The sequence below is a fragment of the Chiroxiphia lanceolata genome, chromosome 12 (assembly GCF_009829145.1).
Source record: "Chiroxiphia lanceolata isolate bChiLan1 chromosome 12, bChiLan1.pri, whole genome shotgun sequence".
NCBI lineage: Eukaryota > Metazoa > Chordata > Aves > Passeriformes > Pipridae > Chiroxiphia > Chiroxiphia lanceolata.
This window is the reverse complement of record NC_045648.1, coordinates 19,227,158-19,238,846: the sequence shown is the minus strand read 5'-3', so window position 1 is coordinate 19,238,846 and position 11,689 is coordinate 19,227,158. Positions and strand designations below refer to the sequence as shown.

Here is an 11,689-nt window from a genome sequence, read left to right as displayed (position 1 = left end):
GTATCCCGTGTATAACCCGTGTGTATATCCTGTGTACAGCCGGTGTATAACCCGTGTACACCCCGTGTTTAACCCGTGTACACCCCGTGTTTAACCCGTGTACACCCCGTGTTTAACCCGTGTACACCCCGTGTTTAACCCGTGTTTAGCCCGTGTACACCCCGTGTTTAGCCCGTGTACACCCCGTGTTTAGCCCGTGTACACCCCCGTACCTCCCGTGCCCAGCCGTGCCGCCTGTGCCCGCTCTCCTCCCGCCCCGCCTGTCCCGTGTCTCCCTCAGGCGCGGCGCTCGATGCGCTCGGGCGCGGCTGGCGGTGCCTGTGCCCGGGCGGTGCCATGTCCGGCCCGGCCATGGCGGGGCTGTGCCGGTGCCTGGGCCGGGCTCTGCCGGGCCGGGCCCTTCTGGGCCGGTTCCTGGGCCGGGCTCTGCCGGGCCGGGCCCTTCTGGGCCGGTTCCTGGGCCGGGCTCTGCCGGGCCGGGCTCTGCCGGGCCGGGCCGTTCTGTGCCGGTCCCTGTGCCGGGCGGCGGCGCGGCCCGGGCGGGTCCCCGGGTCCCGGCCCTGGGGCTGGGGGCTGGCACTGGGTCTGGCCGTGGGGGTCCGGGCGGGGGGCGAGGCGGACGGAGGGCGGGAGGAGGAGCCGCCGCCCCCGCGGGGCTTCGGCGCGGCCGTGGAGCGGAGCAGGGACCTGCTGCGGAGGGTCAAGGTGTGAGGGGAGCGCTGCCCTTGTCGGTGCTGCTCGGGCCGGGTCGGCACGGGGGCTGTGGGGAGCGGCACAGTGTGGGGCACTGCCAACAGGGGTGGCCCTACAGGCTGAGGGAAGGACAGACAAGAGCCGTGTGAGGACACGGGGGGCACTGGGGCTGTTCAGCTGGAGAAGGGAGTGAGGGGAGACCTCTCTACAGTTCCACCTTCCTGGGCAGGGGCAGAGGAGGGGCAGGGACTGAGCTCTGCTCTGTGGAACTAGGGACAGCAGCCAGGGAACGGCTGGAGCTGTGTCAGGGCAGGCTCAGGTTGGATCTCAGCAAAAGGTTCTTCCCCCAGAGGGTGGTTGGGCACTACCCAGGCTCCCCAGGGCAGTGGGCACAGCCCCAAGGCTGCCAGAGCTCCAGGAGGGTTTGGCTGATCCTCTGGGGCACAGGGTGGGACTCTTGGGGATGGGCCTGTGCAGGGCTGAGGGTTGGACTCGATAATCCTTGTGGGGCCCTTCCAGCTCAGCATAATCTGGGATTCTGTTTAAAAAGTACTTTGTAGTTACTTTGAAAATCCAGCCGAAGCTCCTTTGAAGTCCTGCTTGCCAATAGGTGATGCAGTTTGCCTGTTACATATTAACTCTGTCACGTTTTGTTTCTGTTCAGTTCTTCTTACATGTCCTGTTCCCTAATTGGATTGAATTATTAAAGAAATTATTTATGTGGTTACTGTTGTTAGCTATGTTTTTCCCAGGGGCTGGATAAAAATGACAGCATTGCAAAAGCAGTTTGTATCAGTTCAGCCCAACTGGTACATAACAAAATTTTAACTGTAATGAAACAACAATGTACAGGTGTATTTGTAGGATTGCTCTTGCAGTTTAAAGGTTTGGGAGGAGGTGTTTTTTAACTGTAAAGATCCTTTTAAATGTGTTCTGTCTGGTTTTTTTTGACAGGATGAAGCAGGAATCCCAGGTATAATAGTTGGAGTTTCTGTGGATGGAAAGGAAGTCTGGTCAGAAGGTCAGTGGATGGAGGAAGTAGTTGTGCATGTTGTGGAGAGCTGATGAACACTTTAGAAATGAACAATTCAGACACTCCAATCAATAGATAATTTGTCTGGTAGAACTGTATCTAGGAGGTAAAGAAATGTTCTCTCCACAGGGATAGTCAAAATAATAATGGCTCACATTTGGTGACCTGTCTCCCATCTGTGGGCTGAGGTGCAGATTTTTGCTGGGAAGGTGCTGGGATTTAACAGGTGTGATCCTTTCAGAAATTGCAAGTGATTTTTCTGGTTACACAGTTTAGATTTAAGTAGAGTGTGTTAGTACTGCTCATATCGTGTAGACATTTGATGTTAAAAAATAACCTAAAAACATGTGTCTGTTTTCAGAAACATTTTCATGAGTTTCAAAAACCCAATATGTTGATTACAACTTAAATGATAGTAGTAAATGGCAACATATTTCATTTTATCTTTTATAGAATTTGAAGAAAAAAAATGTTTGTAAGTGAGTTGTCACTAACTTTCTTCAGACATTCGGTTGTTGCATGAACTTTTACATGTGTATAAAGCTGATTATGGGGCTTAATTTCTCTTTCATCATGGCAGAAGTGGGTTGGGAGAGCCTCTGGTACCTTTTGTAATGTGCCCTAATGAGAATTTTGTGCTAAAACTTAATTACAAACTTTCTCAGATCAGAGGTTTTTCTGGTCTCACATTTCCTGGCAATGAAAGCAGAAGTTTTTATAAGACCTCTGCAGAATCCCTTCCTTGGCAGGTAGGGAAGTGCCTGAGGGAAGGAGTGCCAGGATCGTGGTTTGTCACCAGGATGCCACATCCAGTAGCAAGGCAAATGCCACTAGGTGTGGGAGCATAAGGCAGGGCAGAGCCTTCTGTTCCCAGCTGCACATGGACACGGGGAACAACAGTGCTGTGGGACAGCTGGGGGTGGGATCACGGCTCCAGCAGAATTCAGGGTTGTTTGGGTCTCCTCCCCCCTTCTTCAAGGGGGAAAAACATCAGCAGGTGTGAGGTGCTTGTGCTCTGTGAGCAGGGTACTAAACCTGCTTCCTGGCCAAGCTGGTGGGAATGGTGTGAGGTCTGGGAGTGTTTTCCCTGAGGGGAACAGCATCTGTGCTCACAAGCACTGTGCAAGCACTTGGGTAGCAACTGTGTAAGAGAAAGGGTCTTGGGCAACTGGCATGGCTCTTTATTTCTTATATTTTATCAATATTTGGGATTTTTCCTGAATAGTTAATCATTAGACTACAGTTTTATATAGACAGACGTGCACTGATTGTGCCCAGGACTTGCTTGTCCTGCAAACTGCAAATATGTCATTGCTGCATTTTGTTGCTTTTTATGCTGCAGCATCACTTGCACAGTTCCTTCAAACCTGGCTCAAACTAAAGCCTAGTATGGCACTCTGATACTGCCTTATTAATTCCAGTTCATGCTACCAGACTTGTGGGGTTACATGGGAAAACACTGTTACAGAAACTGTTAAGCTGTATTTTAATTGAAGTCGTGCTGAGTGATGTTGAAACAGTGTGTGTAACAGCACTGTTTCCTGAAGCTTTACAGCTTAGGTCGCTGCTGTGAGTTTGTGAGTGATTTCCTTTCTCAATTTGTGTATTGATAAAATAAGACCCTTTACTACTTCAATCATTAATCCATGAAAGGAGTGTTTATGACTGTTGTTCAGTTACTTTACAGTCTAGATTTGGTCTCTTTGGGTTTTATACATTGAATATTTGACCTCGGGAGTGTAACTTTTGGCTTAATCTTCCATTGAATTTATCATTAGGTTTGTTGTAGTCTTAATCAGTAACTTGGGGTGCCATTGGTTAATCCAATGGGTTCTGATTAACTACTCCTACTACAACAAAAAGTTATTAACTTAATTAGAGCAGGAGCTGGCATAGTCCAATGCTTCATATCCCAGTTTAGCTGGAGGAAAAACATTTAAGAGGCCAGTAAATCATTGCAAATAATTAATTCAGCCTGTGTCTGTGCAAAGCACCTACCAGAGTGTTTCATTTTCCCAAAGGTCTGGGCTATGCTGACGTGGAGAACCGTGTCCTGTGTAAGCCAGAGACCATCATGAGAATAGCCAGCATTAGCAAGTGTCTCACAATGATGGCTGTGGCTAAACTGTGGGAAGAGGGGAAATTGGATTTAGATGCTCCAGTGCAGAAATATGTCCCTGAATTTCCAGAAAAAGTCTACGAGGGTGAAAAGGTATGTAATTGTTTATTGGTAACAATTAATTAAGTTGGGGGTTTTTTTAATTTCTGTTCCTGTCACTGCATAGCTGTCTGTGTACAGGTGCCTGGATCTGGACCTATTCCTGTAAAACACTAAAATCATTTAGACAAGTACTGATGTTACTGCTCAGAAAATCAATGCTGAAAATTCAGTTTTGCATCAAGTGTGTAGTGTGTGCATATATATGTATATATTTTTACTGGGTTTAATACATGATATTTGAAGATCTTACAGCTTTGTCTGTTCCTTGTCATGGTGAATTTAACTTGTTTGGTGGTTTTGGTCCCTATGTTTTAATTAAGGGAGCTCACATTATCCTGTGTCCCAGGTCACTATTACCACAAGACTGTTGGTTTCACACTTGAGTGGGATTCGTCACTATGAAAAAGATATTGCAAAAGTAAAAGAAGAAAAGGAAAAGGCAAACAGAGCACTGAAGCCAACAAAACCACATCAGGATAAAGAACAAAGAGAAGGCAAAGGGATTGAAAAAACTGATTCTGCCAAACCAAGGAAAGAACACGACGGTGAGACGAAAGGCCGGAACTCAAAACCTGGCAGGAGGGATAAGGAGTTTGAGCAGGAAGAGTATTATTTGAAGGAAAAATTTGAAAGTGTGATTGAATCACTGAAGATATTTAAAAATGATCCTTTATTCTTTAAACCAGGTGAGTTTCTATTAATTTAGACCAAAGTGTGCTCCTCTGGTGAGATATTTGTTTCAAATAGTTTTACGTGTTATGAGGGTGGTGGAGTCCAGTAATGAGTGTTTGTGGGGGGGTTTTGCTCTGTTCTGCAGTACAGAATTTCCTGGGGTTTGGTATCATAAACTTGTGATTCATGTGATATTAAAATGAGGGTGGAGAGGTAATCTTTTAATTGATTATTCACTCCTACATATAGCTGTGATTCCATTTAAACATTGTGCCATTAATGGGGTTTTTTTCCCTTTCTCGTTGTGTTTCTTCAAGGCAGTCAGTTCTTGTACTCCACATATGGCTTTACTCTCTTAAGTGCTGTTGTGGAGAGAGCTTCAGGACAAAAATTTACAGACTATATGCTGAAAATGTTTCGTGATCTGGATATGCTGTCCACTGTACTGGATGACAATGAAGCAATGATATATAACAGAGCAAGGTAAGCAAGGATGAAACTTGCTTTTTCCCCCAACAACTGCTGCTCTTTCTGCCTTTATTAAGCCAACTGAATTAAGAATGTGTGAACATTTTTTTCCAGATTTTTAAATGAACTGTTGTATGTTATCTCAAAGTTAGTCATGGAGCTGCTTCCAATACCATGGCATTGGTTCTGTAATTAGTGTGTAAAATTAGAGTAGGAAATAAGTATTTCCTGTTATAAGAGTAAATATGGGGAAAGTGGGAGGAGTGTCTTGGAAGTTTACATTTACTTTGGGTACAAATAATCACATAAATGTAAATACAGTAAAATAAGGAGTAACTAGGAGTTTATATTGGAAATTAGAGTTGTCTTGGTTTGCTTAATATACTGGCATTTTAAGAGTTCCATGGAATTGTAATAGTCTCACAATAACACAGGGTTTTCATGAATCAAATTACATTATCAATTTTGACCAGAATTAAAATTCTGTTTAACACAGAATGTGCTCTACCAGTTGATTTTTTTTATTAATTTAACATGGGAAAAGCACACACACACACAAATCTCTAAACAAACAAAACCTGAAAAACCCAAGCAAAGAAAAAAACCCCACCCACACAACAAGAACCCAGAGAAATCTATGTAACTGGATAATCCATTCCAATATAGTGGGTAAGGCTGGAGTTTCTTGTCTGTCTCTCTCTGATATTTTATTGACCTTCCCATCTGGGCTCTGAAATCAATTTTGACTCACCTGTTAAATTTTGGTGTGGAACAAGAATTCCATTGAATGGCCAAGCAGTTTGTGGTAAAAGTCTCATGGAAATGAGACTCAAAACTTTTAAAAAGTTTGGCTTCTCAAATGCTCTCAAAGAATGATGACCATGTTGAATCTGAGGTTTATGGTACTCACACACAAGTGTGTATTCAGAGTGTGTGTGCACACATAGACACAAAGCATTTTTGATTGCTCAGGGACAGCTTTACTGCTGCATTCTGAGTGCTTTGTGGTGATATTTAGTTTGCTTGCTAAATTTCAGAGGCTCTCTGGCTGGAGGCTCAGAAGCTCATCTGGATGCTTGTGATGTTCTCATAAATTATCAAGCTTGTACAGTGAAGTTTATTAAACATGTGCATACATTAATCCTTTTATAAACCGAAATATGCTAGGGATGAAAGAATTAGGACAGATGCTGTTCTGAGGGTCTTTTTTGGGCTACTAATTGTTAGGCAGAACTGAGATGCTGATGTGATGGGTTTGCTTCCACAAAGTAGCTTGATGCCTCAAAACAGAATGTATTGACATGCTGAGGTTTGTTTAATGGTTTGGTTATACTATATTTAACTGGTCAGAAAATGTTTAAAAATCCATGTTCTGGATCTTTTAGAGGTGTAAGGCAGGCATTTCAGTGCCTTTGTAGCAGGGGTTTTTTGTGATCAAAACACTCACTGTGGGGGCAACGAGATACTGAATCACTGGCAGAGTTGATTGTCTTGGATCTTGGACCATTCACCTCTCTTTGCTTCAACCTCTGATTTTCAATATTATAACTTTCAGAAGTTTCCCCAAATCTTTCCAATATAAGTGCATGCTAGATAGGTTTGTTCCTTTTCAGAACTTTCCAAGTAGTACATAGACCTTATGTGGTCTGAAGACCAAAGGTTGAAGTTCAGTGGGTTATCTATTTATTCAACATTCCTTCTCATGTGTTGTATGGAATGAATCAAGGCATGATTGGACTGCTTCTTTCAAAAACATAATTCATTCTGCACTGCTGTTGTGTTGTTCCTCATAGTTTCATTCTGCAGTTCTGGTTGGCAGTTTCTAATTTGTGTTTTGCAAGACTCCTTCATGCTTCTTGCTTTGTTGTAGAATATGGCAACCAGAATGGGGCAGTGGGGGGAGTCAGTCAGAGCAGTCACCCAAGGCTGCAGTGACATTTCAGCTCAGTGTCTGATTATCTGTTGTTGTAGAATTCCTCTTTCTTTAAACCACTTCAAATCCAGTACAGGGATTTAACAAAAAATCTCTGTTGGCTGATCTACTGATTTCTGTTATATCTTATTTGTATATTGCCTTTATTCTTAGTATATCCTAAGAGTAAGTAGGATTAGTAGTTGTATTGAAACCAAGCTTCTAACCAAAGAAGTCACCTTAATTTTTGTTTTCCTGTCTGAATTTCTTGTTGATTTTTCTGCAATGAATATATGCAAGAAAAATATATTTTAAAAAAATCTCAACAAGCTAATACATGCTCAGTTTGCTCTTTCAAGGTAGGGCAGCTTAAAATCGATGTGCACAGTACCTGAGAGTGACAAGTTGAATGTTCTTGATTTGTAGGTGTTATGTTTACAACAAAAAGGGGCGGCTGGTCAACGCACCCTACGTGGACAACTCCTACAAGTGGGCTGGTGGTGGCTTTCTGTCCTCAGTGGGGGACCTCCTGAAGTTTGGAAATGCCTTGTTGTACAGTTACCAAGCTGGACAGTTTAAAAGCAGCGCTGGCAAACTTCTGCCCGGGTACCTCAAGCCGGGCACAGTGTCCATGATGTGGACCCCGGTGCCAAAAACGGAGGTGTCGTGGGACAGGGATGGCAAATACGCCATGGCTTGGGCTGTGGTGGAGAAGCAGCAGCAGTGTGGCTGCTGCAGGCAGCAGAGACACTATGCATCCCACACAGGGGGGGCAGTGGGGGCAAGCAGTGTCCTCCTCATCCTGCCTGAGGAGCTGGGCCCTGGGGCCGGGGGTGCCCCACCCAGAGGAGTGATTGTCACCATTGTCTGTAACATGCAGTCGGTGTCACTCAACAGCACTGCCTTAAAGATTGCCAGGGAATTCGACAAGGAAAAAGGGGCACAGTGCACAGACTGAAAACCTGGGGAGTGTGTAACAAACTCACTGTACTGAAACAGGAACAATAAAGGGAGAAGGTGTAATTGGGCTCCGAGATCACTGAGAATATGGGAAGAAGAAGCATCAAAAATTCACTTAATTAACCTCTGCTAATGGTGCTAAGCTTACATGTAACTGGAATTCATCTCTCAGGGACGTTCCTAACTTACAGAAAAGGAGAATGTAACAGTCAAGTTTGACTTCCTCTAGTACATGTGTAAGTATCATTATATTAGCAGGTTATTTTTATCAACTAGTGAAACACTTGACCAAGATTTAAAAAAAACTAGCATTGTTTTTTGCACTAAGTAGTACAAAAACTTATCTGCCTTTTGAAAAACTTCACACCTTGCTTTGAGCACACAAAGATGTTATTTGTTATTCTCACAGTTCCAGTCTGCCAAAACTGTTCAGTATTACTTTTTAAAGAAAAAGAGTTTCACTGTTGATTTTTGTTTTCCCATAGCACGTTTCTTATTTGCTTAAAAAAACCCAACAAAACCCAAACCTTGATGCTACCTCCAGAATGCAGATTTATACCAGAAGCAGGCTTTTGTCAGAGCTGTGGATTGTTAAGAATTAGGAAAGAGTGAAGCTAGAGCAATGTAAGTACAAATCCTTTTGTTTTTCAGATGTTCTGTCATCCATTTTTATTGGACACAGAGACTGTGTGAAAATAGTTTACTGTGCAATAAGGGGATTATTTCTACAGTCAAATACACCCACATGGCACAACATGGTGAGCTGCCAAACTGTCCCTTTGTTTTTGAATGATGCACATGCTAACTTGGTAGCCAGAAATGGCACAGTATTCTGTAATGTAAATATTCGTTTACACACAGGAATTAGGAACTCAATAAAATGTAAAGCCTATTCTTGAAGCCAGTAGTAGAAGTCTCACAGACTTTTGAGAGGTTTTTTTGAAAACCATCCTTTGCTCCATTTGGAGGTCTCTGCCTCAAGGAGTTACTTTGGCCCAAGGCTGAAAAAGAAATTGTGATGTGTTCCAAAGAAGCAGTTTTATAGAATCACAGGATCAGTAAGGTTGGAAAAGACCTCCAGTGTCATCGAGTCCAACCTGTGGCTGAGCACCACCCTGGCAACTGGATCAGAGCCTCTGTGCCTCATCCAGTTCATTCTTTGGGCACCTCCAGGGATGGGGACTCCACCACCTCCCTGGGCAGCCCCTTCCCAGGCCTGACCACCTTTTCAGTGAAGAAATTCTTCCTGATGTCCAACCTGACCCTCCCCTGCTGTAGCTTGAAGCCATTTCCTCTTGTTCTATTGCTGGTTCACTGGGGGCAGAGACCAACCCCCAGCTGGCTCCCCCCTCCTGTCAGGGAGTTGTAGAGAGTGAGAAGGTCTCTCCTGAGCCTCCTCCTCTCCAGGCTCAGCTTCCCCAGCTCCCTCAGCTGCTCCTCAATGTCTTTGTTGAACTGAGGGGCCCAGAACTGGACACAGCACTTGAGATGTGAGATTCTCTAATCTTTAATTTTACTATGAGAATACAGTAACGTAAGATCTCCAAAATTTTGTCTCATAAATTAACCCCCAGCTCACTTCCCCTGCAGTTACATGAGACAGTATTTCCAGGCTGAGACAAAATAAAGTATCTTGTCACAAAATATCTTCCAGTACTTACTTTCCTGCACTCTTTTGCAGCTCTGCTTCTCTGAATTTAGGGAACAAGATGTCTTGGATAACAGCTAGCAGAAAATAGCTCTACCTGCCTCTTTCCCAAGTTAGTGCTTTCAGTATTGATTTCATAGTTGTTACCTGCCCTGTGATGAACATTCTGCTGCCACCTCTGTTCCCAGGGTGCTTGTGGTAACATTTATCACCCAAAACTGACAAACCAAGAAATTTAATATTTTGAGGGGTCAGTGTTTTACCTACATTTTTAATTGAAGCTAGTAGGACTGTTTTAGTTTACTCTTCATAATTTAATCATTCTTGTGCCTTAAAACAGTCAAAGCTTATACCTAAACCATTTGTTTGGGGTTTCTGGCCCACTCACCAAAACTTCACTTTTTTATTCATTAATTATGTCATTAATAATTGTCTTTATCTCAAGAATATCCAGTCAGTAAAGAAACAGAGAGAACTCTTCTGAATGAGCTTTCATTGGCCAGGCAATAAATTATCTCCCCTTCCACTGAAGTCTGGGTGTTGTCTGACAGTTCCAGTACAGAAGGACTGGAGGTGAGCATCTTCTACAAACAGCAGCTTTTTTTTCCTCCCCACTCTTGAGCACCTACTGCCTGGTAAACCTGCAGCAGCAGAAGCCATTGCTTGTTTTACACAGGGCATGAGAATAAAAAGCTCTGAGTTACTCGTTTTCCTGTTCAAGAACATGAATAGAAATAGACCAAACAAAATGTTTGGAATATAGAAAATCTGAAAAGTAGCACTTGTTTTAGGATTCATAACATATTTGGCTTGTATGAGGTACCTGTTTGCAAATGGTACTTATTTTTGAAAAGAATTTTGCACACTTGGGAGAAAACAAGTTTCACTCTCTGGCTGTTGTGTGTGGGTTTAGACAAAGATTCAGAATGTGGAAGGTGTAGGTTTATCCTTGTCTGCATGTGATGAAACACTAATAAATGTAAATATCTGATGTATGAAAATGAATAATGGTAAGAACTAAGGCATTTCTACCACCAGGAGATCACTGATAGTGTCTCACTCCCCATATAGAATGTTCAGCCACCAGTTTTTTATATGCATACCATGTTGTTTGTACTGTACCTCCTGTAACTTAAGGCTTTTAAAAAGCCTCTGTTGTCACATGGACAGTGCTGGAGATGCCATGATGTCTGTATTTCATCTTCCAGTGCCTAGAACAAAACAGGTCACTGACATTCTCTGCTGTGGTGTTTACTAAATGATGAGTTCTTCCCTTTTGGGGCAGAGGAAGAGAAGGCAGAGATGTGGGACATTAGGAATCAGTCTGGCCTTAGCATCTGTATTCAGGTCACAACTGAACTAATAGTGCTGCTTTGATCTTTGTTCTGAAACCAGTTATTGGATGGACTGGCTTTACATGTGGCAAACTGGTCAATTAAGAGCAGTTTTCATGATAGACTTACTCATGTTTTAACCTTTATTGTGAAAACATGGTATGGCACTGACACAAAACTGTACTTTCCTTAGAAGACATGTATATGCCATTGGTATATCTGTTTCTGTAGCAAACACCTACTTTTTGAATCTGGTAATTACAAGTGTTCACTGCTTGAAATAACAGAAATAAAACTTACCTTGCAAATGCAACTACTTGTTATATCAGGTTTTGTTGGGGTTTTTTCATTGACTAGAACTGTACAAATTTTAAAAGTCATAAAAAGAATACTGGTTAAATAGAAATTCCCAACAATAATTAGCTCACCAAGACACCTGATCCTTTGAAAGAGATGTTGATGCAAAACTTGAGATATTATTTAGTTAAGTAAGATACATGCAAGATTTTATTTTAATGTTTTCTCATGGTTAAAAACAAAACCCATTTTTGACAGCCATTTAGAAAGGCCTGGCTCTTAAAAACTAATTAAACCCCTGTTTCTTTATTATTTAATTATTTACTGTCAGTATTTAATACTGAAAATATGCAGGTTTTTATAATGACTAGATGCCATTCACAGCTCTTAGTGTAGTTCTGACTTACTGCTGCTTATATACCTTATGCCTTCTCTATCCTGAGTGCTTTCA

The 11,689-nt window shown here is 42.8% G+C and overlaps 1 protein-coding gene across 2 annotated transcripts; it reads left to right on the top strand.

The window, feature by feature from the left end:
• Positions 1-601: 601 nt before the first annotated feature.
• On the top strand, positions 602-11,254 carry LACTB (lactamase beta). Of its 2 annotated transcripts, XR_004359272.1 has the most exons (7): positions 661-705; positions 1,648-1,714; positions 3,748-3,938; positions 4,294-4,633; positions 4,937-5,102; positions 7,426-8,195; positions 8,445-8,927. XR_004359272.1 is itself a non-coding variant. In XM_032700188.1 (6 exons), exons 3-6 carry the CDS (start codon positions 3,801-3,803, stop codon positions 7,955-7,957), a joined length of 1,176 nt encoding a protein of 391 aa, XP_032556079.1. In that variant the 5' UTR covers positions 602-705; positions 1,648-1,714; positions 3,748-3,800; the 3' UTR covers positions 7,958-11,254. The 2 variants fall into 2 exon arrangements, 1 of the variants encoding a protein (XP_032556079.1); XM_032700188.1 differs by having other exon boundaries at positions 602-705; positions 7,426-11,254.
• Positions 11,255-11,689: the final 435 nt, after the last annotated feature.